The sequence below is a fragment of the Echeneis naucrates genome, chromosome 22 (genome assembly GCF_900963305.1).
Source record: "Echeneis naucrates chromosome 22, fEcheNa1.1, whole genome shotgun sequence".
Taxonomy (NCBI): domain Eukaryota; kingdom Metazoa; phylum Chordata; class Actinopteri; order Carangiformes; family Echeneidae; genus Echeneis; species Echeneis naucrates.
Genome location: NC_042532.1, coordinates 12,591,924 through 12,615,687, shown reverse-complemented (window position 1 = coordinate 12,615,687; position 23,764 = coordinate 12,591,924). Strand labels below are relative to the sequence as shown.

General features: G+C 42.3%; 3 protein-coding genes across 3 annotated transcripts; 2 read left to right on the top strand and 1 right to left on the bottom strand.

Moving 5' to 3' along the window:
• Positions 1-75: 75 nt before the first annotated feature.
• Positions 76-6,732, top strand: aldh6a1 (aldehyde dehydrogenase 6 family, member A1). Its single transcript, XM_029493449.1, has 12 exons — positions 76-216; positions 561-602; positions 702-776; positions 1,361-1,522; positions 1,723-1,801; positions 2,126-2,428; positions 3,139-3,260; positions 3,613-3,802; positions 4,258-4,439; positions 4,534-4,713; positions 5,590-5,688; positions 5,764-6,732. Exons 1-12 carry the CDS (start codon positions 82-84, stop codon positions 5,866-5,868), a joined length of 1,674 nt encoding a protein of 557 aa, XP_029349309.1. The 5' UTR covers positions 76-81; the 3' UTR covers positions 5,869-6,732.
• LOC115035565 (basal body-orientation factor 1-like) lies at positions 6,295-16,809 on the bottom strand. The gene is made up of 11 exons (XM_029493450.1): positions 15,632-16,809; positions 12,300-12,488; positions 11,966-12,218; positions 11,816-11,881; positions 10,166-10,309; positions 9,968-10,048; positions 9,790-9,860; positions 8,899-9,043; positions 7,866-8,359; positions 7,568-7,672; positions 6,295-6,531 (listed from the first exon to the last, which is right to left on the bottom strand). Exons 2-11 carry the CDS (start codon positions 12,341-12,343, stop codon positions 6,432-6,434), a joined length of 1,503 nt encoding a protein of 500 aa, XP_029349310.1. The 5' UTR covers positions 12,344-12,488; positions 15,632-16,809; the 3' UTR covers positions 6,295-6,431.
• entpd5a (ectonucleoside triphosphate diphosphohydrolase 5a) lies at positions 16,253-22,944 on the top strand. The gene is made up of 13 exons (XM_029493451.1): positions 16,253-16,795; positions 17,248-17,327; positions 17,645-17,788; positions 18,135-18,210; positions 18,713-18,748; positions 19,196-19,284; positions 19,372-19,451; positions 19,541-19,602; positions 19,687-19,788; positions 20,463-20,606; positions 20,700-20,756; positions 21,593-21,708; positions 21,844-22,944. Exons 1-13 carry the CDS (start codon positions 16,384-16,386, stop codon positions 21,925-21,927), a joined length of 1,482 nt encoding a protein of 493 aa, XP_029349311.1. The 5' UTR covers positions 16,253-16,383; the 3' UTR covers positions 21,928-22,944.
• The last annotated feature ends 820 nt before the right edge of the window (positions 22,945-23,764 follow it).

Below are 23,764 nucleotides of genomic sequence, written 5' to 3'. Positions count from 1 at the left end.
GGCGTAACTCAGGCCAAGTGCGAGCGGGTAGCCAATAGCAGGCCGACGTTTTGCTCGGAGCCCGCCCACCGGTGATACTTGATGTGGCAGTCAGCTGAATGTTATCTTCTGCTACTCACGTCCTTTTTACCGAGCTGGTCAGCCCTAGGTGACCCAGCTCCATTAAACATTTCCAACATGGCGTCAACAGCATTAAGATCGGTGCTAAGGACCAAGGTAAGATTTGGAAGTTTCCAAAACTTCAAACTGTGCACACTTGCAAACGACACAGGCGAGTCTGACAGCTGACATTGTTTACAAAGTGTGAGATGGCAGTAACTTCAGTAGATCAACTCTACATGCAGTCGTTCTTGCAGTCCACTGCAGCCCGTTTGACTTTGTCCTCCTCAAGCCCCTTCAGAACTCAAGACTGTATTTTCTCATTAATCTTGTGGGCCTTTAAGCTGCAGCTGGAAAGAACTGGTTCTGTGCAACAAACGTTTTTATAAAATAGGTGAACCAAAGCTGCAGCTTCAGGGTTCGTTGGATGATTTCAGAGATCTGGCTGTGTCTTCTCTTAGGTGCCACTGAGCGTTGGCCGCATGTGTTACTCCTCCTCAGTGGTGAGTTGGAACAATGCACACTGTCAGCCCTCTGTTACAGTCTACATTACATATAGTAGATGGATACTTAGAGATATGTGTTACGGTCTCTCCTTGCAGCCCACCACAAAGCTCTTCATTGATGGGAAGTGTGTTGAATCCAAGACTTCTGAATGGCTGAATATTCACAATCCTGTAAGTATTCACCTTCACCAGGGTCAATGAGCAGCCCTCGTTCCTTTCACTTTTGAACTGCACATCTAGTGTTTCTGGTATATTCCTGTATGGTACGACACTGACATGTTTCAGGCTTCACCTGTTACCTAAAGATGAATGACAGTTCCTGATCTCTTAAACTGGTTTCAGTGATTCAACATCATAAAGCTGATTCTTGCAGACTCTTGCCACTCTAAAATTTGTGGTTTGGTATATTGCCTATAAAGTTTTAATGTAGTGGTGTTGATGGATGATTGAAAAAACAAAAACAAAACACATAACACCAAGTAATAACTGAATGTCTGTCATTGCAAGTCAATGAGAAACACTTACACAGGTGTTTCATGTGGAAATCTGTTATGTATTTCTAATGATTTTTGACCTCTAAGTGTATAAAAGTCCACAGGTCTCAGCCAATCATCTGCTGAAGTTATTACCTAACTTTTATTAGGTTAAAACAGCCCCCCGATCATTTAAAAACATATAATCTCATCAGCATTGATGTCGTAAACTGAATCCCCCTGATGGGCACACCTTTTTTTTTAACCCTAACCCTTCTGTAGGCCACCAATGAGGTTATCAGTCGTGTACCCAAAGCCACGCAAGAAGAGATGGTGGCTGCAGTGAACTCGTGCTCCCGAGCCTTTCGCTCATGGTCTGAGACGTCCATCTTGGCTCGACAGCAGGTCTTTCTCCGCTATCAGCAGCTTATCAAGGACAACATTGTAAGTCAAACAGTCAGAAAGTGGAAGGTGCAACTGAAAAACCCTTCTCAGCGCTGCTCAAGTTGATATTTAATGAGTGATGTTGAATAATAATTCAACATGGCTTCAGAGCCTGCTGTTTATATTTGATACAAGTTTATAGATCCAGTTGATGTCAAACTTGAAGGTGAACACGGAGGATGTGGATGGCTCTGTTTCAGAAAGAACTTGCTAAGGCCATCACAGTTGAACAGGGGAAGACCCTTGCAGATGCAGAAGGGGATGTGTTCAGGGGATTGCGTAAGTTAAAGTCACTCATCTCGACCATAGTGACACGTTAACAAAGGATATAGGTAAATGTTTGCATGTAATGTACACTCTGTGGTTGGAACAATGGTCAATGAATTATGCTTTTATGTATCGCAGTAATCCAGAACAAAGGTCATCTTACTTCATGAGCCCTTTGGCCATGAGCGCTACATTGCTGCTGCAGTGCAATTATTGCACATTTTGTTTCAGCTGTCATTATTTTTTTTCTCGAAATAGGAGGATTACTACAGTTTGACACATCTGCAAAGGTTGCATGAGCCAAACATGTTGTGCACTTTGTGTCTTTGGCTGCAGAGGTTGTGGAGCATGCCTGTAGCGTCACCTCTCTGATGCTTGGTGAAACCCTCCCCTCCCTCACCAAGGACATGGACACCTACACCTTCCGCCTCCCCCTTGGGGTGTGTGCCGGCATTGCCCCCTTCAACTTCCCCGCCATGATCCCTCTGTGGATGTTCCCTATGGCCATGGTGTGTGGCAACACCTACCTTCTGAAGCCTTCAGAGCGAGTGCCAACCTGTGCCATGCTGCTGGCCAAGATGCTGCAGGATTCTGGTGCACCAGATGGGACACTCAACGTGATCCACGGCCAACATGCCGGTCAGAACTGATCTCTGTTACCTTCGGCCCGAGCATGTCAGAATATACACACATCTGTGGCCTACTCATAGGTGTAGCTGCAAGGCAGTATGAGATGTAACTGTATGATTTCAAGGAGATAAAGAAGAATCTGAAAAAGCCAACTAGGTAGTTACTTGGCTGACACAAAATGATCTGTTACTGTTTTGTAAATGGTTAATTTATTCAGTGATTTTTTTTTTTTTTTTTTTAACTACCTCTCATTTACTGAATGCAGCATGTCTAATCTAAGTATTAAGTGCTTTCCTTCTTTTTGTGACAGCAAAGTCAACCGACTAATTTAAAAAGTTATACCACAGAGGTAAAAGGAAGATATTTCTTTATCCATCTTAAAAAAAAAATAAAAAATCAGCCACACTTTTCAGGGTAAGCAATGTCAAAATCTGTCAAAAAAGAGGAATGCTTACTTTTGCATTTTGCCAGGAGATAAGAATTTGTCTCTAAATGTAGTGAAAGTTTACTTCATCATGGTATGAAAGAGGAAGTTCATTTCAGCATTCTTCAACAATCCATAATGCTGACAGTTGTTAAGTATTGCATTTGTAGGGTTAGTTGCATGATTTCCTTTTATAATGCGTTGCTACACAATAATTTACACATCAGTGGCTATTAATTTCTGTGGTCGACGAAAGTCATTTACCTTAATACATTTCTTTGTCGTTCTGCCACAGCTGTGAATTTCATCTGTGACCATCCAGAAATCAAGGCAATAAGTTTTGTTGGTTCGAATCAAGCTGGGGAGTACATTTATGAGAGGGGCTCTAAAAATGGCAAGAGGGTCCAGTCAAACATGGTGAGTATGAAGTGATAAAACAGTTTGACTGCAGCTCACTGTAAGTGTCCAGCAGGTGGCGGCATTGGTCTGCAGATTGTTGTGATCGCTGTGGTTGAAAATCGAAGATGCAAAACAGACAACACTGTCGCTGCTGGAGATCCAGTGTGATTTAATTTTTTTTTTTTTTCCAGTTTTCCATCTAGTTTTTAGATAATTTTATGCATTTCTCAAATGGACTAAAATACGAAACAAATTTAGTCTGTTAACATTTTGTTCTAATTCCCTTATTTTGCGTTCTGACCTGTCACAAAGTCATTCAGTAAAGTAGAGATCAAGCTGCAGAAGGCTAACCACTTCTTATGTCCTGTAGGGAGCCAAGAACCATGGTGTGGTGATGCCTGATGCCAACAAAGAGAACACTCTGAACCAGCTCGTTGGTGCAGCGTTCGGGGCAGCAGGACAGCGCTGCATGGCTCTGTCCACAGCCATCCTGGTAGGCCAGGCAAGGGACTGGCTGCCGGAGCTGGTGGAGCGTTCCAAGAATCTGCGTGTGAATGCAGGTGCTGCGCCCCGTCAACCGCACCCTTCACCCCTGCCTCTCAAAACCCCTTCTCCCCTCGAGGACCTTTGGTATAGTCATCTGGGGGCCACCCACGCCGCCATAACCACACCTCTCGGCTTTTACTCTGTTGTAAATTCAAATCGGAGTCAGCTGGGCTTGTTGAGTCAGCCATGCTGCAAATTTGTGGCCAGATCTGCGGACTAGACCTAAATAGCGGTTGTGAACATCAAATCTTTTGAGAAGAAAAACTGAAGTGAAGCAAAATAGAGAATGATTCTCCTTGTTCGCTAATTTGTTTAGTACACAGGAAACCCATAAGTATCCATTTTTGAGGGAGTGCCTTTGGGTTCTCCTCAGCCTGGCTATTTGGGTGTCAGTGCCCTTGATGTGCTCACATGATGCGACTGCCACAGCATGTAACCTTATAGCTTGTTGTTTCTGGGGCCCCACTAGGAGACCAGCCTGGTGCAGATGTGGGGCCTCTGATCTCTCCTCAGGCCAAGGAGAGAGTCTGCAGTCTGATCCAGAGCGGTGTGGACGAGGGAGCGAAGCTGCTCCTTGATGGCCGAAATGTTAAAGTTAAGGGTTATGAGAATGGCAACTTTGTAGCTCCTACCATCATTGGCAGCGTCACAGTATGTGGTTCTAGTATTTCATGCACTCAATAACTGTTTCCATCAGAGTAGCATAAGAAGAAACCAGCGAGCGTTAACCTCTGTGCTCCCGCAGCCGAAGATGAAGTGCTACACTGAAGAAATCTTTGGGCCTGTGTTGGTTGTTCTCGAGGCAGACACCCTGGATGATGCCATCAGTTTGATTAACAAGAACCCCTATGGCAACGGGACAGCTATCTTCACCACAAACGGCGCCACTGCACGCAAATTCACTCACAATGTGGACGTGGGCCAGGTGAGTGGCTGCAGTCTCCAAATGTGTTCCTCTGATTCAGGTGAAAGGAGACATTCACATCCCTCTGTCAAGTCTATACAGCTTCTGTAGCAGGGAGCACATCACATTTTTGTTTGAAAACCGCAGCCCTCTTAAAAAAACAAAAAAAGAAACAAAAAAAAAAGATTTTCCATGTCAAGTATAGCCTTGTTTGCCCCTGACCCTAAATGCACACACCCCCCATTCCCTTGACTTCCTCACCAGTCAAGACTACAAATAGCTACAACAAATATGTATCTGTTAAATGAAAACATGGGGACATAGAAGCATTATTCCAGGTATTATTGGAGAAGGTAAAAGATTAAATAAAGCTCAGAAGGGATTCCTAGTATCCTGTTAAAGCATAAATATGGCCATCTTTTCCCTGTTTGTTTGCCCGTGGAGCCTAGTTATGCCCTGTGTTTGCTGTTCACATGTCGGGGAATGCTGTGCAGGCCATGTGCTATACTCCTCTCCAAACCTCGATGCAACAAACATCTACTTTTCCCTCTTTTTTTTTTTTTTTTTTTCCCTCCCCTTGCACCTTCGCCAAAAGGCCTTAGTGTGTCCAAACTCTTGTCAACCAACCATGCCATGCCTATATCGCCTTCATAACAAAATGTTTTCTTTCGTTTTTCTTCCCTTTCATAAGAGCATGGTGTGCTTTTAAAACAGCAAATATAAGCCACAGATTTAGCTGTGTTTGTTGCGATCATGTAAGCTTGTTTTTTAAACAGCACAGATGTACCACAACTCTCATCAGGCACATCTTACTCATACCAGCAATTTGGGATTCTGGGATTGCCCTACAAAGTTTACGCTTACAGACATGAAAGGGACAATACTTGTTTTCTGCAGATCGGTGTCAATGTTCCCATCCCTGTTCCACTGCCCATGTTCTCATTCACTGGTTCCAGAGGCTCCTTCAGAGGGGATATGAACTTCTATGGAAAACAAGTAGGTATCTCCCAAACAATAACAGCACAAACCTACCAATCTCAGTTTGACGTAAATATTTTTTTTTGTGCCTAGGGCATCCAGTTCTACACACAGATCAAAACTGTAACCTCACAATGGAAAGCTGAGGATGCCACCTTGAAAAGTCCTGCAGTTACCATGCCTACGATGGGACGCTAAATACTCCATTCCAATGCTGCTTTGCAGTTTGTTAAACCCTAACACCCTAATAAGCCTGTTCCATGCACTAAACAGATTTACATGGCACATATTTGTTCCCTGTGAATGGTTCATAATATTTTTATATAAAAAGTATGTAATAAGTATATAAAAACAGAATCTTATAGGTAATACCACTCTGGCCAACATTTTAAAATTGGAAAAGTTGTATGCAGATTTGGCAGTATGGGAATGTCACTTCCTGAAATATACAGTTGTCAAGGTTGTTGTGGCATTTTGTTCTCACTATGCAACAACTGTTTAGAGATCTTGCGTTTTATGTGGGGGACATTTTTCTGCCAGTATTGTTTGAATTGAGGGAAATGATACCTCAAATGTGTTGTGACACAACTCGGATGTATGAAAAGACAGCTCTCACAAGCAAAATATGTATGCACGGTAAGATATTTATGACCACAAGCAATCATTTTGTATTCTGATACACACATGGGTGACATTCTGTGGGAAGGGCACAGAAGCAAACAATCCAAAGGGTGATGTGCAACGTAGGAGCCACACAGAGGTCATGTGGTGTGCATATCCGGCAGGCTGTTTGGATTCGAGGGCAGAACGGACTCGGGCGCCTGGGTGATGAAGGTCGCCGGGGAGCTCTCCTCTCTAATTCTGGAAGACAGTCATCATTATGCAATGCTGGAATGTGGCTGTCTTGATAAATCACATGTAGGCACTAATGTTCTCACAGCCAATACTTCCTCAGCCAAACATGGAGCCAGTAAATCTGCACAGGCTTCATAATTGCACAGCTTTTTTTGTAGTACATTCCTTTAGTGTCTTACCAGGCAGCATCACTGTAAAGCATTACTGTAAAATAAAGCTCTTCTCCTCAGAGCAGGCAGACAGAGTGGGTTGGTGGCTGACTTTTCTATCAGGAAAGTGCAGAGTTGCAGTTAATTGCAGATCTCTGTGACAAATCATGTTTTAGCACACGGTGTATCTTCACTCAGGCTTCACTCACTTGGAAAGGGGTGACTCTGGATCAACAAGAGACCAATAGACTTGGATGCTAATAACTGAGTGCCAACTTGCCAAATGTTCTGTGTTATCCTGATAGACTAGGTGCCAGACCACCGTTAACACGAATATACATCTCGCCTTGCCTGCTATACCCCTTCATGTCCAGATCCCCTGCATATCCCTTATAGAAATCATTTTTCCATCTGCTCTTTGACCACAGGTCTTCAAAGAACAAAATAAATAAACTGCTAGGGCACATGAAGAGGGGCCAATAGGCTGAAAGCAAATCGACGTGACCAGATGTTTGTTTCCAAGCACACGACTCTGTGGCTGGACCTATTTTTACTATTGTGCCCAGACTCTTTCTTCATTCTTTTTAAGCTGCTGGATGGAAAAGAAAATTGGTTGAAGCCTAACTGAAGTTTTATGGTATCCTCTTCTGCTGAGAAAATGGCTGTTTAAGACATTAGAAAGAGGGAGGAGTCACGTGAGGTTCAGCCTGAACTACTGCTCGGTGTCACTTCGCTTTGTTCTCCAGAGTTAATTGATACAGAAGTTTCAGCTCATTTTGGAGAATTACAAATGGACTTTAATGAATTACCCAGGGTGAAGTGAATGAGTGGTGAAGAATCAACCAGACCAAGTTTTTTTCAGTCAAACAACAGTTACTGAGGAGTTGAATTACCTCTCCTTTTGTCCATTCATTTTAGCAAACAGAAGCCTGAGCACTTGTTCCCGTTGCTCCCAAGTGAGCTCTGAGATGTCAACTTTGCTGCCTGGTTTATATTCCCTAAAAAAAAAACCAGAATAAAATAAATATCAACCTCTGCTATAACAAGACTTCCTTTCCACATATAGGCTGGATGAAGATGAACCATGATGAGAAAGAGCAGCAGGTGACTTGGCACTAATAAACATCGGGAATTAATATTACAAAAACATACAGTTGTACAAGTCAGGGAAATGATGATGAGAGGACCTACCACGTTGCAGCTGCCTCCATGTCTGAATAGACAGAGTTGGTACTGTGGGGGCTTTTATGGAAGGTGCGGATTGGTGGGAACTTGAGTTTTCCTGCTGTGGCCTCTCTCAGTTTGCAGCGATAAGCCTGAAGAGACTCCTTTTTGTACTTCAGCCTGCCTGCAATTATTTCCTGCTTCACCTGAGCAAGTGATTCATGGAAGAACTGCTCCAGCTCTGTGCGCTGCTCCACAATTGTGCTCGATAGCCATTTGATGTGCCTTAATTCTCTCTCTCTCATGGTGAGCACCTTCTGAAGCTTCTCCAACTCTACCTGGCTGGCCTGTGTTCTGATGAGGATCTCCTTGTTCTCCTTCTTTTCCTCTTGCTTAGGTTCCGCAGCCTTTAACTTCAGCACCTGCTCCAAGGAAACCACCTTGGCTCTTAATATGGATAGCTCATTTCTTTGAGCTTCCATCTGAGCTGTATTCTTCTTTACCATCAACTCAAACGTGTTCTAGGTCAGCAAAGAGAAGAATATAATGGTGAAATGGGTGATTTGAAACTTAACTTATAAATCCTTTCAATTTCAGACCCATAAAGATGATAATTTCAGTGCAAGTCTGTGCTGAGTGAGTGGCCAAGGCATCAACAAGGAGGGTTTACTACCTTGATTGACTGTCATCATCACCGGTAAGATTAATGTACCCAATATTTATTTATTTTAGAGAATCATTGCCAAAAACCTGTGAAGGAGAAGCCACTGAATTTGAACCCATACACCAGTGGAAACTCACCACAACCACTGACCACTGAGAGGCTGGGTAGTAGTCAGGAGGTGGGGGGAAGGGTAGGACCACAAGGAAAATACACAAGGTCAGCACAAGTAAACAACACAAGGGAAAAACCACCTGAAATATACTCTGGACAGATCTGACAAGTGTTTCATAACTAAAATGATTGGAAATGACTCTATGGAGGTGAATGTTCTCTGTCCAAGGACTGCTGGTGCCTAATAATGAGGGGGCTGTTTGCTGTGTTATGGTTCAAACGTACCTTGTCCAATGCCAGCGAGGCATTTTGCTTTGCCAGTGATGCTGACAATTTCTGCAGGTCCTCTGCTTCCTTCATGTGATATTTCAGTGCTTCATTGAGACGGACATTCTCCTTGAACACAGAGCGCGAGGCATCGTCCAACTGCCTAAATAGTTTACAGTGCAAACAAATGGACCACTGGGAAATTTGTCTCTAATTATGAACACACCACTATGAATCTTAATTTCGTGCCTGACAGCATTTGTACACAGTTTGGATTTATTTTGACCTGGACAGGGTGTCCCAAATAGGGTAAAACAAATGCTTTATATAATATTTTAAGACTGCTTATTAGTCAGTATAGTAACGGCCTTAAATATGAGCATATTGCACATTTTCGCTCTCAGTTTCTCAGTTCTTACACAGAAAACTGTATTAACTGAGCCACTGTTCATATGTTCCAAAGGCAATGTGAGTGTGAGAGAGACTTCAAAACAAAATCAATTACTAACACTAACACCAAAGTTACAGGACCACACCAGTATCAATGTTGATGTTGTATGCGCTGTAAAAAATAACTAAACATAGCAAAGGTGAAATGTACATCCCATGGCCTCAAGCGTAATAAACTATGGTCTTCTACACACACGTTATACTCTCCTCCCTTCAGGACATTCTGGGGAAACTGGGGATGTGATCCTTGGCTTTAGGTGATGCAGGCTACACTATAATGATCATGATGAACCAGTGAGGTCAAGAAAATAACATTAGTTGTGGTTATATATATATATATATATATTTATACACAAACACTTATGCGAGTAAATTATTTTTTCTTTGCAGGCTGAGCACATCAAAGAGTAGTTTGACGAATAAAATTAGATTGTGAAGTAACTGTTGAAACACACTCACACAATGGCTTCATTGTGGGCCTTGTCCACCACCAGGGCTATCTTTTGCTCAGCTTCTCTCTCCAGGCGAGCCTGCCGGGAAATGTATAAAACTCACACAGCACATCAGCTGGTTTTATTGTATCATTACCACATGAAAGTGGGAAAACTTTAGATGGTTTTTTACTTTTTAACATTACCTTTTCTTTGAAAAATTTGTACTCCATTTTGTTTAGATTTTCCCTGTGCTCCTTTTCAGCAATGCTCATTCTTTCTCTGATCTATAAATTAAAAACTCATGGTTACTGTTACCATTTTAACACCCCGACAAAAACTATAACCCATCTTTAATAGGCAACATTTAATCCTCTGAATGTTTTTCCCCTGATGTCACTCACATCATTGAGCTCCTGCTCCATCTGGGCTTTTCTCTTCTGAAACTCCTTAATTTTCTTCATTCCATCCTGGATCATGTTAAAGTCACTGGATCTTTTTTGGAACTGTTCTTTCATCTCGTTGATTTTAAGTGTGTAATCGTCAACCTGTTGAAGCCAACCTTATAATTAGATGCACAAAATGAGACACTTTCTACATATTAAATGCAGACCAAAAGTGTAAAAATGTATCCACTAATCTGTGCACTAGATCCTCTGCAAAGTTCCCATAAATGCTGCTTCTATCAGTTTTAAGAAAAATGTCCCCCCCCCCCTCCTAAATTCACGTTATCCATATTCTTTTGGAGACCAACTTTAGGCACAGATTAGTCAGCCTAAATACCTCAAGATGCTACTGTGGAAAAACATGTCTGTGCAAAAATGTGACAAATGTTACCAAAGTCATGAGAAACTAGGAAAACATGCACCCACAAACATGTACATGAAGACTAAATGAAAGGTTATCAACCATCTGATTACAACTTTAGGCCTAATCGTTATTCTTCAGATAACCCTGTATAAGTTCATCTACATCAATGCACCAATCTGCAGTATTTACACAAGTTGGTTTGCATCATATGCAATTTTCACTCTCTGCGGTCTATCAAATCATGAGCTTAAAAATATATCCACCATCTAACAGTGATTACTGTTGCATGCTGCCTTCTTGTACCAGTGCTGTGAAGTAACTGCAGCAGCAGAGTCTTTTTAGACTAGAGATATGGATCACTGACTAACTCCCAATTTAAAACGCTTCATTGCATTTCTCCTTAGACAAAAGCAAGGAAATTTGTAACCTCTCTGCCTGCCCTTTTGATGGGGTGGTTTCCATGAGCTCAGTCAATTTTCAAGATGAACCATTATATCACTTCAGAATGAGAGAGGGGCTATGAACAACATGTCTTGATTTCCCATCTTCAGAGCCAACCACAGGACAGTTTTTTACTGAGTGGACATATGTGACAGCTCCATACATGTCTAAAATAGGGATGTTTCAAGTTGGTCCAGACCATGCCTCTTATTTCTTCATCAGATGCTTATTGGACTCTTTTACCAGCATGAAGTAAGAGCTGCGAGATTGAAAACAGCTGCTAGAAAAAGAAGCACAAGCTCTGTTTCTTTCTTCTGTACCATTTTTGTCTAGTCAAGCCACTTGAATTTTGTCATGTCAGTTTGATAGCTTCACAAGCATGAGGTGAGTTTAAAATTAGTCACACTTAGGGGCATTGGTGTGTCATGTCACTGAATAAGTTTTCTCGGTTTCAATCAGTGCACATGAGAGGTATGGTGAGCAAATGAACAGAGCCAATGTCTTTCCCCACGACGACTTATAAATTATGTTTTTCTTTTTGTTTGTTTTTTTGTTTTCTGTGGCCACTGACATGGATTAAAATAACGTTAAACCATGTTACTCGGAATGTGAGGTTATTCTTCTTTTTGGTGGTGGCTTTGTTTAGTTGTTGTTTTCTTACATAATAAACGTCAACATAATTACACACAGGACAGCTGTTAAAACACAGCGCAGCACATTTCTCAGATGCTGCAGGTCGCTCGGTCGGTCACCGTGAACGGAGGGTTTCTTGTCGCGAGGCCGCGTGTTCAAAGCGAACTCACCAGTTTGTTTTGCTCCTCCCGGGCGAGCACCTCTCGGCTTCTGAGGCTTTCCTGCAGCCTGTTGATCTGTGGCGGGACAAAGAGGCGGCCTGTCACCCGGCGGCAGAGGCCCTCGCTTTGCACACATTCACACTCATTTTAAAGACGAACCTTCTCCTCTTTGCCGTCGGCCTGTCTCTGGAGGAAGGCGCTGACGTCCATGGCGTCCTTCTCGGCGCGGTACAGCTGCCGGGTGAGCTCGTCGTTGAGGCCGGCCAGCTTGCCGCAGGCCTCCCGGTACTGCTGCAGCGACCGGTCGGTCACTTGCAGCCTGAGCTCCCACAGGGCGGCGTCGGCCTTGGCCCTCTCCATGTCCGACTCCCTGTCCGCCTTTGACTCCTGTTTCCCGTCTTTCTTGCCTTTCCTGCGACAAAACACGGAGGCCAAACGTCACCGCGGCGGCCGTCAGAAAGGCCCAAAGACGACATCGCTGAACAGAACTCACCCAGGCTTGGCCCTCTTGGCTTTGGCAGCTTTCTTCTTCGCCATGGCTGCCGTTTTTCGGGTTTAAAAGGCCACAGACAGCAGGAGTTTGATGGCCGCGCTGACGGTGCTGTGGATGTTTGTCTGCTGCCGTTGCCATGGAAACGAGGGAGCCAGGTAAAGGTCGCGTGTCTCGGTGTCCTGTTGCGTACTGGAGACACAATATAACACGGTTAGAATTAAATGGGGTTTGATAGCTGGAATAAAATTCATAATAATTATTATTATTTCCCGCAGGGCAACTCAATGATCCCATGAACTGATGGTGACACACCATCATTGGTTCATCAATGACAACACAACATGTTTAGTTCCCCAAAAGGTAAATTAATATGTCTAACATGTGATTTTTGTGTTTCAGGTCACATTGATAGGTGGATAGGACATTTAACATAATAATAATATTCACAATGCATTCAAAGTACCAATACCTAGAAGATAAAGCAGCTAAATGGAATTCAGATATCATAGTTCACCTCTTAAAAAAAAACCCTCAAACAATATTGATATACTGGTTAGTGTCCTGTACTGTACCCAAATGTAATGACATAGTGGCACTGTTCCCTTTCCAGGGATTAAAATCAAAATCTACCTCTTTGATGCTATCAAAATATATCAATATTGGTCAAGGTGAGGTCCAACCAAAAGACAAAAATTGTGACATCACAATTTTCTGTCAGTTTCAATTAAATTATAAATGGAGGTTTGCATTTATTTTTCTGTCAGATGGCTATTCAATTAATGGACTCAGAATGTAAAATTCAGAATACATGTGGATTGTATAACCAACTTTGATTACCAAAATCTTAATTTAAACAGTTTTAGTGATCATTCTTCTCCTTATTGGTATGTATTAGCCAACTTTAAATCAATCAACCAATGACTGTGGCTTGTCATAAGGTATAGATGTCTTTTCTTCCCCAACAACATTTAGACTTATACAGAACAGCTGTGTTAGTCACTTGTCTTGTAATTACAGCCTGTTGGGCTCTATCAAACAGGATCTGTTTGCACATGATCTCCTCCCACATGATGACATGAGATACAATTGGCTCTTGTCAGCAATACTGTCCATGTTGTCCCGAAAAGAACTATGTGTATCTTGCTGCCATGCCCACAGTTGTTTTGTGCTGTAGTTATGGGAAAACCACTGAGGTCAACGTAAATGCAGTTGGCGTACATCTTCGAAGAAGCAGATCTAAAAGAAACAATGTAAAGTTAGCTCAGGTCAAAATTCAAACTCCAAACCACCGACTTTACTCCATCATCTTGTCTCTACAGGGGCATTAGGGTGCCCGGTGTAGATTATTCTTCAAACAAAAAACTGGATATCACAAAAGTGTTGGGTGTAGCTACTGTAAACTGAATCATATAGGGTCGCTCTCCTCTCTGGCATCATGAACAGAGTTTGAAGACTAAATTTAAAGGTAATTACTATGACAGTGAGTAGAGAAAACTGAAATAACCCTGAGCTTTTCAAAGCTGTCATTATCACTGGAATTGTAATGACAAGGTTTGGGTCTCTTCAATGGACTTTTTGGGGTAGGACACCCACAAACATGACATTCCTGAGGGTAACATTGCAGCATATTAATGATATATTGGACAGTGTAGATTACAAAGCTGGGGTCCCTCCTTGTGCTTTACGGTTTCAGTTACTTTGAAACAGAATACCAAACCTTGTCTTGAAACTACTTCTTGTTCAACACATTGTGCTTTTAATGTGCTGTGTCATGGTGTAGTGGGACAGTTTACATACAGTTTACAGTAATGCACATTCCTACATTTTTGTAGATTTTGTTTTGTTTTGTTTTTTTTCTTCTAAGTTTACAGTTAGATTGAAAATTCCAGTCATGTTATCTGGAGATCCTATTGCATCATATTATAGTGGAAAAATAAAGAAGGTGTGAGTTTGAAACTAAAGTATGATTCATGCACCAAATGCCTTAAGGTTGACTGCAGCTGTCCAAACACTGCAAGATATCCGTATTAATTGCAAAATTTACCAAGGTGTGTGTCTGAACAGTACAAGCAAGAAAATAATCAACAGCAATTTCCAATTGTGCATACACCCAAGAAAAAAGGTTTTTAAGATAATTTATATCTTTTTATACAGATGTTATTAGTCACATTACTGGTAACATAGTCACTGGTAACATGAGACCAAGACATTTATCTACCGGCTTCACTAGAGAGGTCCTGCACGTGTATACTTTGATAGGGGCAAACGACCATTCTGGTGAGCCACAGGATTGAAAAAAGTAGCCACAGTATTTAGAAAAAAGGAAGGAGTAAAGAAAGTCCATTATTTTTAGTTCAAATTACAGCGTTGGAACAGTGCTTTGCACAGTTGAGTGTCCTGGGAGTGGAGTGGCATGGTGGGTGGACACTGGTTCCAAGCTCCACCCTCCCCACATTGTCCTTTCTGTGGACTTCCTGTGCTTTCTTCTAACCGGTCTACAGGACCTCTGTCCTCAACATACACTCTTCAATGGGCTGACAGAAAGCTTGCTTTCTGCCGCTGTCCAATGCTACATGAGGTTAGTGTCTCATGTGAGCGCATATTGGGTCAGGGTCATGATTGGGTCAGTTCCCCAGCAATGCTTGAATTGCTAGACCACCAGCGCCTTCTGTTTCAGATCTCTGTCGTCTTTCTGTTGATACAAAGTGGGTGAAAAATACCACAGCACAGTACAAATCTCAGTTCAAGTAAGGTCTTGATGTGCCTCCGTGTTTCTCAGCTGTTGGAGGTCCCTGCATCCTGCAGGTAAAGCACTAAAACATGAGAAAGCATTAACTGATACACAACATCATGGCTTATATGATGCTTTGCCAACCACCAACCTAAAGCAAAGAAACAGGCACTCATGCTTTTCATGCATTCTCTCATGAAACGTGCCTTGCCCAAATATTTTTCGCTTGGAAAGCCTGTGGTTAACACAGGGATGAGTGGGAGTGAGATGATTGCTAACATTCTTTTAACTTTTATGCCAGCTGGAGTACAGGTCGCATTTGCATTTTTTAAGGTTGGTGAAACTGCTGCAGAGGATTTAATGTGGTGATTATTGCAGAATCACAAAGAGGAGGTTCAGAGATTTTTTTTTTTTTTTTTATGATACATGCATGATTCATTCAAGCCTGCAAACATGATTTGGGGGTAAATGGTGATGCATAATAAAACAACTCTTTTTGTACAGTAGCAGTTCTGGCTGAACACTGTTTGACTTTGTTTGTTTACTTAATTTTATTTATTCCCTACAAAACCACAAAATATTGAAACAGAGCAACACTTACCAGCGTTTCACTCCAAAATTCTTGAGGAAAGAACATATGAAAGTGTAGTATTTTACTTGCTGCTTTGAAAACTACCTTTTTCAGTTCTTAAACTCTTCAAAGCTGTTCAGTAGAAACCTACATGACCCCTAATTTAGGCAGAAGCCAAGTTTGAGCACTTGTCAAGTTGTGAAAGCCCGAAGAGTTGCAGCGTGAGGGAATTTCAGAGTCAAATTACTATACAAGTCCTAAATACGCTCATAAAAAGTATTTTAAAACCCTTTCTTCTGAATCTCTTCACTGTGAACCATTCACAGTCACAGTCATTCATTTTGACTTTGCTTTATAAACTCCATTCTTCATTTTGGCTCCAGGATAAGCAGTAAAGATGAGGAGGGGAAAAACATAGCCAAAAATATTTCTCTTTTTAAAAAAAAAAAAAAAGATGGGAAAATTGTTGGTAGGCAGGTAGTCTGTCTCCAGCTCAGCTCACAGGAGGGGTGGTGGGGGGAGGGGGGCTCATGATGGAGCTGGGATGGACCTCCACAGGATTGGTGGATGACTGCCCTCAGTGTGGCCCCATGCCAAGCCCTTATGTCTTTAAATACTGTAAACAGATGGCAGGACAGTCCTGAGTGTGCATCGCATCCACTCTGCCCGTGTCAGCCCCCCTGCTCTCTCCTCAGGCCTTTCCTTCCCTCTCCCTGCAGCATCCATCAGGGCTCCATCTCCTCAGCTCGCCTGCTCCTGTGACTCTGCGGACGGGACAAACAATGACCTCGCCGACTCTGCTTCTCACTTTATCCCTGTGGCTTCTGGCCGGGAGCCTCCTGACCGAGGCAACCTACTACCGGCATCACCGTTACATCCCGCACTTCTACCGCTACCGGGAGCACTCCGCCAACACGGAGAACCTGCTCCCGGAGATCTCCAGCCCGGTGCGTGAAGTCCCGCAGCCCGGCGTGCCCACCTACCCCGAGATCCCCGAAGTCTTCCACCCGGCGCCCGAAGTCATCCCCCCCATCCCGGGGGCTTTCCACCCGGTGCCCGAGGTGGTGCATCCTGCACCTGAGGTTTATCAGCCGGTCCCCGAAGCCTCGTCGCGGGTTTTCCACGGGATCATGTTTGACGCCGGGAGCACTGGCACCAGGATCCACATCTATAAGTTCATCCAGAAAGACCCCGGTAAGTGCACACCATCTGGTCCCTCTCTCTCTCACTCTCTTCTTCCTTTCCCTCCTCCCTCCCCTCTCTAAGCCAGTACCTTGGGCTTTGGACATGCAGCTGGCTCCCACTCTGTCTGTCTGCTGTTAGGTCATTCACTGTGTGGTGGAAGGGCAAACATGCACCGGCAAACTGCATGAGCAGTACGGTTTCTAAAAGTAACCAAGGTGGACATTTAATTTGCCTGTCTGACTCAACCGTGTAGGAAGCCTGTGAGGCAGAAAGTGGGTGATGTGATGCAGTTTAACTATCATGTGCTGCAAAAAACAAGGGGGAAAAAAAAAAGAAAAACAAAACAAAAAAACCCCAGCAAAATATACAATGACATATACTGAAGGGTTTTGTGTGTCCCTAAATGTGATACTGTTATGCCTCTTGTTTATGATCTGTCTGTCTGCTGACTTCTCTTTCAGTTGAGCTGCCTGTTCTGGACAATGAAATGTACCATGCCGTGAAGCCTGGACTGTCTGCTTACAAAGACAACCCTGAAGAGGTATGTACACATGTTTACACCATCACTCATTATTAATTATCAGGTATATTAGGGAGTTGCTCACTGTCTGCAAACTGCCAAACCACTGGGATTTTCTTTGGGTTGGGCTCATGTGATGTAAACACATTATAATTACATATAATGCCTCCTGCTGATGCCCACTCCTGTCTGCTGTTTTTACCTCCCTTCGATTTTAATACATTTATTATTTTGATTATGAAATATCACATGCGCACACACTTCCACTCAGTTGTTTTTGGATTGACCACGAATTTTTAGTCTGCTGCCTTGTTCCTGACTGATTTTGTCTTCTGCAGGGTGGTAACACCATCCGGCAGTTGCTGAAGATTGCCAAGAAGACTGTCCCAGAGGAGGAGTGGAGGAGGACCCCAGTGGTCCTGAAGGCCACAGCGGGTCTGCGTCTGCTGCCTGAAGACAAGGCCAGCGCTCTCCTTAAGGAGGTGAGGCACGTTTTCTCTCTGCCCTCAGACAGTTTGGCAGAGACGTCACCCGTCCCGCCAAGGAACGGGATGAGAAACCACTAAGTGCCTACAAGTGTCACTGAAAAAAAGGGAAGGCAACAAGTCTGCCCATTTCGTGGCTATCATGTTGCAAAAAAACAGCTGTTGTTGGGTTGTGTGGAGTAACCATATTTGTCATTTAAAGTATTAAATGCCGGCTTCTGTTCCAGCCATGCTTGCGGCTGCGCTATCCGTCAGTCTAAAACAGAACTTCCAGACTACAGACAGAGTATTTGGCTGTGTCGTTTTGTTTGATGACAATAAAATGATGACATGTCCCCCACAGGTACAAGAGGTATTTGACGAGTCCCCCTTCTTTGTGCCGAACAACAGTGTTTCTCTCATGAATGGAACTAATGAAGGTAGGCATCTAACAATGATCATTTTGGTGACTTTTGGCTGAGGTATTGTCTTGGTGTTTTGAATGATTCATACACTGAATTTGTATGAAACAGTGCTGTTCTCATAATTGTTTGTAGTAGAGGTCTGCTGTTATTGCCTCATTGAGACAAATAGATATGCCAGCACGAGTCCATGTCCCACGCCCAATAATTTAGTGTTATCCTCCACATCCCTCATCAAGACACCCTCACTATGTTGAGTTTCATCATAACTATGTGCCATTCAATTATCCTCACTTTACGAGTACAATAAATTGACATCTGAGACAGTTGTAATTACCAGGGCTAGTCTTTAATCCCACATGTTGGACCAGCACTGGTACTTTAATATCAGCCTAATGAAGGCGAACATGACTAAAAGTCATTACCAGCTTAAATATGTTTTAATGGGAAACTTTAGCACAGGCCACTCACTTCTCTGGTTTTTACTAATTCTCACTTTTTCACTTGTGCGCTGTTTTAGGAGTGCTTGCCTGGGTCACAGTGAACTTCCTTACGGGTAAGACATTGCTTGTGTTTTGCTATGGTAGTGTTAGTGGTTAAGAGGCTCATATCTGAGGCTCCAGTGTACACAGAAGTCCTGCAGACAAGACTCTCGTCTCCTGTCTGTGGTTATAAGGTTGAAGCACTGGCCCCGCACAGGTTGCAAACACAAGCCACATTTCCTGGCATTTTTCACACAGCTATGGCACCAACAAATTTATTTTAAACAACAACAACAATCTTTAGCTTAAGGTATTTTTCTGTTTCCTGCTTTAAACAAAATGATCTGTAAGCATGCATCAGTCTGACACTAGTGGCTTTCACAAGGAACACAGTGTCACTAAAACTGTGGATAAAGACACAGTGTCTCACAGGTTGTTTAATGTACTCCTAATACATCCAAATTACCATATGTTTCCATCATCCAGTGTGATGAGTTTGACTTTGTGCTTTTTTTCTATAGGTCACTTGTACTCCAACACAAGGAGGACGGTGGGGATCCTGGATTTGGGTGGAGGATCTACCCAAATCACATTCCTTCCTAAGTCAAAGGTGAGTCAAATGTTTCATTTGGTAAATACACCCATTTGTAAGTTGTTGCAAAAATATGCGACTAAATCAGCGCTTTTTATTTAACAGAAAACAATTCAGTCTGCTCCCAGCAATTACATTGCCAGATTCAACTTGTTTAATCACACATATCAACTCTACACGCACAGGTAAATAACAAAGGTTATACATTTTCATTAGCTTTGAGTAAAACATTGATCTAAAAAACTTACCATAATTGTATGTGACTGTTATGCAGTTACCTTGGAAATGGACTGTACGCTGCTCGACTGGCAACTCTTGGAGCACTAGGAGCTGATGGTAGAGTATCTAGTGCCTTTTGTCACCTATACATGCACTTATTTTTCCCTAAATGTAATCATTGGACATTGATTGTTTTCCCAGGTCTAGATTGGAAAGTCTTCACTAGCTCTTGCCTCCCAAAAAAGTTCAGAGAGGATGTGACTTTTGGAGGAACCACCTACAAAGTGAGCGGGATTCCAGACGGTAAGACAAAAAGTTCTCTGAGGTTTTGATTGTCTTCTCAGTGCTTTGGATCCAGAAGTCCATGCATGCCTTTCTTTGCTTTGGAACACAATAGAGTACAGTATAATACAGTCTCACACGAGGACATTTACCCACTGAAGTTCCTGTAACCTTGGCGCCAAATGCATGTTTTGTCATTCTCTCTCTCGCTCTCTGTTTTCCCTCTTGAACAATTATACTGCAGTCAACCTTGTATTTAAACGAAAAGAAAACTGTCAGTTAACTTCACAAATAAGGCAGTCACTCCCATACCACAGTCAAGTAGCCAGAAGATGCTGGGCTTATCCCTGTTGTTTTTTTTTTTGTGTGTGTGTGTGTAACGAGCGGCTTGATCTGAACCGCTCACAATTATGTGGTAAAAATAGACAGCGCTAACTGCTGCTCTTGTCAGCACATGGTTTTGCCGGTACAACTGCTGACACAACTTTGCCAATCATGGGGCTGTGTGAAACTTGTCCTTGTGGGGCTTCCCTTGGTGAACCCCAGCTTCGCCGTGTGGCTGACCTCAAACAGCAGCCCTCCACTTGCAGCATTTTTTTTCATGCACTTCAAAGTGACTGTTCACAGGTTTCATCATTAAGTTAAATTGCTCCGTTACAAAGCCACATTGTTGTGTCTTCCTTGTCTTTCCTCAGGCTATGCAGGCTATAAGCTGTGCTACTATGAGGTGATGAAAGTCATCAAAGGAATAGTGCACCAGCCTTATGAAGTAAAGGGCAGCAGCATCTTCTATGCGTTCTCATACTACTTCGACAGAGCTGTGGAGTCTGGGCTCATCGGTGAGTGGGCACCGACCAAAGAGTCACCTTTCCTGCAAATTATCATCTTTTGCACAAACTAGATATTCAAATTGCACATTTCTTTCTGCACAGATGGCAGTCGAGGTGGTGCAATTGAAGTTAGGGATTTTAAGAAGCGAGCCAAGGAAGGTAAGAGTTGCATGTTGGATTAATGTCTAGAGTTGAATAAAGTGTGTATGAAACCAATAATCAAAATTGACTTTTTCTACATAACAATTATATATAAATGTATCAGCCAACCACTGAAAGGTCATGCAAACAGAAAAAGTACTAACTTTTGTCCAAAAAACTTTGTACTATGGTGTGAAATTTGTCTGGTTTATCCTATCAAGTAAGACTTTAATACAGTAAAATGTAACCGATTATTTGCTAAAATGTCTTATGGAGGCAGAAAAACGCAGTCTATTATCAAGTAAGTGTTATCACTTTAAATCGTTTCAGTATGTTGAACCACTACAGACCAGACTTATCATTTCAAGTTTGTGACATTTGCCACAATGTCCAGTCCTGTAGAACCAGATATGTAGCCAACAGGACTAGGCTGAATAGCTATATAAGCTTGTTTTCATTGTGAGATCACTGTCACAAGGTCTCGAGGAACAAGCTCAGGCTGGGCTGGCAGCTGAGCTTAAGATATCTGTCTGGCCAAGGCAGGAGGGCACCTAACAGCCACACCACACCTGCTGAAACAAACACACACACACACACACACACTTTAACACTGCCACCCCGCTGCAGCCTTGTGCTAACACTCAGCTGTTCTCCTCACACCTCCCTGTTTGTTCAGCTAAACAAAACAGAAAGGTCATCTTTTAATCCTGTAGCGACAGGCTAGGAAAAGGTGTTTTTGGTCAATAGATGGAATTTGACTCTATTGTCTGATGCCACAAATGTTTCTTTTGTCAGAGGTATGTGAAACCCGTCTTAATGTCATGTCTGGGAACTGTGGCTTTTTGTGTTTGCAGTATGCAACAAAATGACCAAATACCGCGCTATCAGCCCTTTCCTCTGCATGGATATGACATATATCACTTGTCTGCTAAAGGAGGGCTTTGGCTTCAAGGAAAACACTGTGCTGCAGGTGAGCAAATCAGAGCAAATCTATGCAGTATTTCACAGGGATTGTACGGTTTTCAATCTGCATGACAGTAAGTGCCACAAACTGTTTGCTTCTCTGTTGTTTTGATGGAAACCCTCCTCTCACTCTGTTCAACAGCTGGCCAAGAAGGTGAACAATGTGGAGACAAGCTGGGCGCTGGGGGCGACCTTTGACTACTTTAGAAACCTCAACATCCACTAAGGACAGCTCGTGGTCGCTGCAGCCGGCACTGAGAGGGACAGTCTGTCACTGTGGGGCTTCCCTTCCTCCATCCACTCATCCAATAAGCCCAACCCCTCACAGACACACCCGCTCCCACCGCCATGCTTCCTCAACCACCATGCCCTTCCCTCAACCTCAACACCCTGCAAACGTTCCAAGAACTGTTGAAAAAGAAATCACTATATTTTTATAAGGCCAGCTATTTCTACTGTATGTTGAGCTCATAAATGATGGGCTGATTTTATTTTTGTAAAACGTTTACATTTTTGATTCCTTATAGGTGTTTGATCAGAGATGTCTTTCTCACCTACCTGTAAAGTGTGTAGAGGGGAATTTAGAAGCATTACAATCAGCCATGGTATTTTTTGGTGTTTACTGTGGTCCTGGCGTGCAGTTAGTTGTCTTTTTTTAAATGCTTGTAAATGAGTCCTTAAATTCCATCAGGAAATGATCATACAGGACCCTAATTCATTTGCCCCTAGCCCCAATTTAGATATTTTAGGAAATTCAGCAGATGAAGACTACGCAGCTTCTTTTCTTCAACTTTGCACATAACACTTTATTTGCAGATATTGTAGCTGAGATGTGATCAGATGCTTTGATTATAGCAGGAGAGCTGTGCATATTCATCACTAGTGTTGGATTCATCATGACTCAGGGGGGCAGAGAGTGCTGTGGGAAGATGCCGCTCACAGTTTATGTACAGCTTTTACAAGTATGAAGCTAATGCCTGTATTTTTCACGTTTAGCCATTATTGTTTGTTTTGTCTAGTGTTGGAAAAGACCTTATCAAGCACGGCTAAATTGTAGGGGGCCAGGTTTCAACTATCTTTTAGACCAGCTAAAAGAAAACCTCTAATTAAGTGTAAATACTGTATCCACCAATATCATTTACAGCCATTAAATGCAACAAAAATGTAAACAGAAATTATGTTTAAAAAAAAAAAAAAAAAAGAAGACGAAGGGAAAAAAAGTTGACTCTTGTTGCTGGCTGCTCAAAACCATTAGTAATATTGAATTCTGTTGGTTATTTTTCTTGTGAACTGTAAAAATATTTAATTACTGAAAGTTTTATGGAGAGAATTTTAAATATCCTTATCAAATATTAACTCTTTTAGTTTCTGTGTTACTGCTCCTTAAGTCAAGCCTTGCTGTCTTTTTCAGTATTCAACATGTTCAATAACTACTGCTGTATATACATTATGTAAACTTATATTAGTGAAATACTTTGAGAGGAACCGCTTTAATTTTGCAAAAACCTAATGCTGCACAGTTGCTCCAAAATGCCTTTATGCTCATCAGTATGAGCAACCTGATGGTGACAATATGTAAATTGTTGTTTTTATTAAATCCAGAATAAGTGTATACTGAACATGTATGTTTTAATTAAACATCAAGAATGTGATTTAGCATCTTTCGTTTCATCAAAGCAATATATATATTTGCCCTTTCAACACAGTCTTTCTAATAATATCCATGACTGTCTACAGTTTCCTCGATCTCAGAATGAAGTGCTTCACACATCATTCATTCACACAAAATTTAGAACTTGGGTCAATTAATTTGTATCTGCAAAGAGTAAAGGACTTTCACAGAATAGCAACAATCCCCATGTTTCTAATTTCGGGCAATGTGCTAATCAGTAGGGCTGCACAGATAATTAAACTTGCAATATGACCACATTCAATATCCAAATCACAGGACCTGCACAAACAAAATATTAATGAAAAATATTACAAATTTAAATAACACAAAATGCAGAAGCTGCAATTTTTTCTAAACGACAGTAAAAACGTGTCACAACACTGTTTGAACT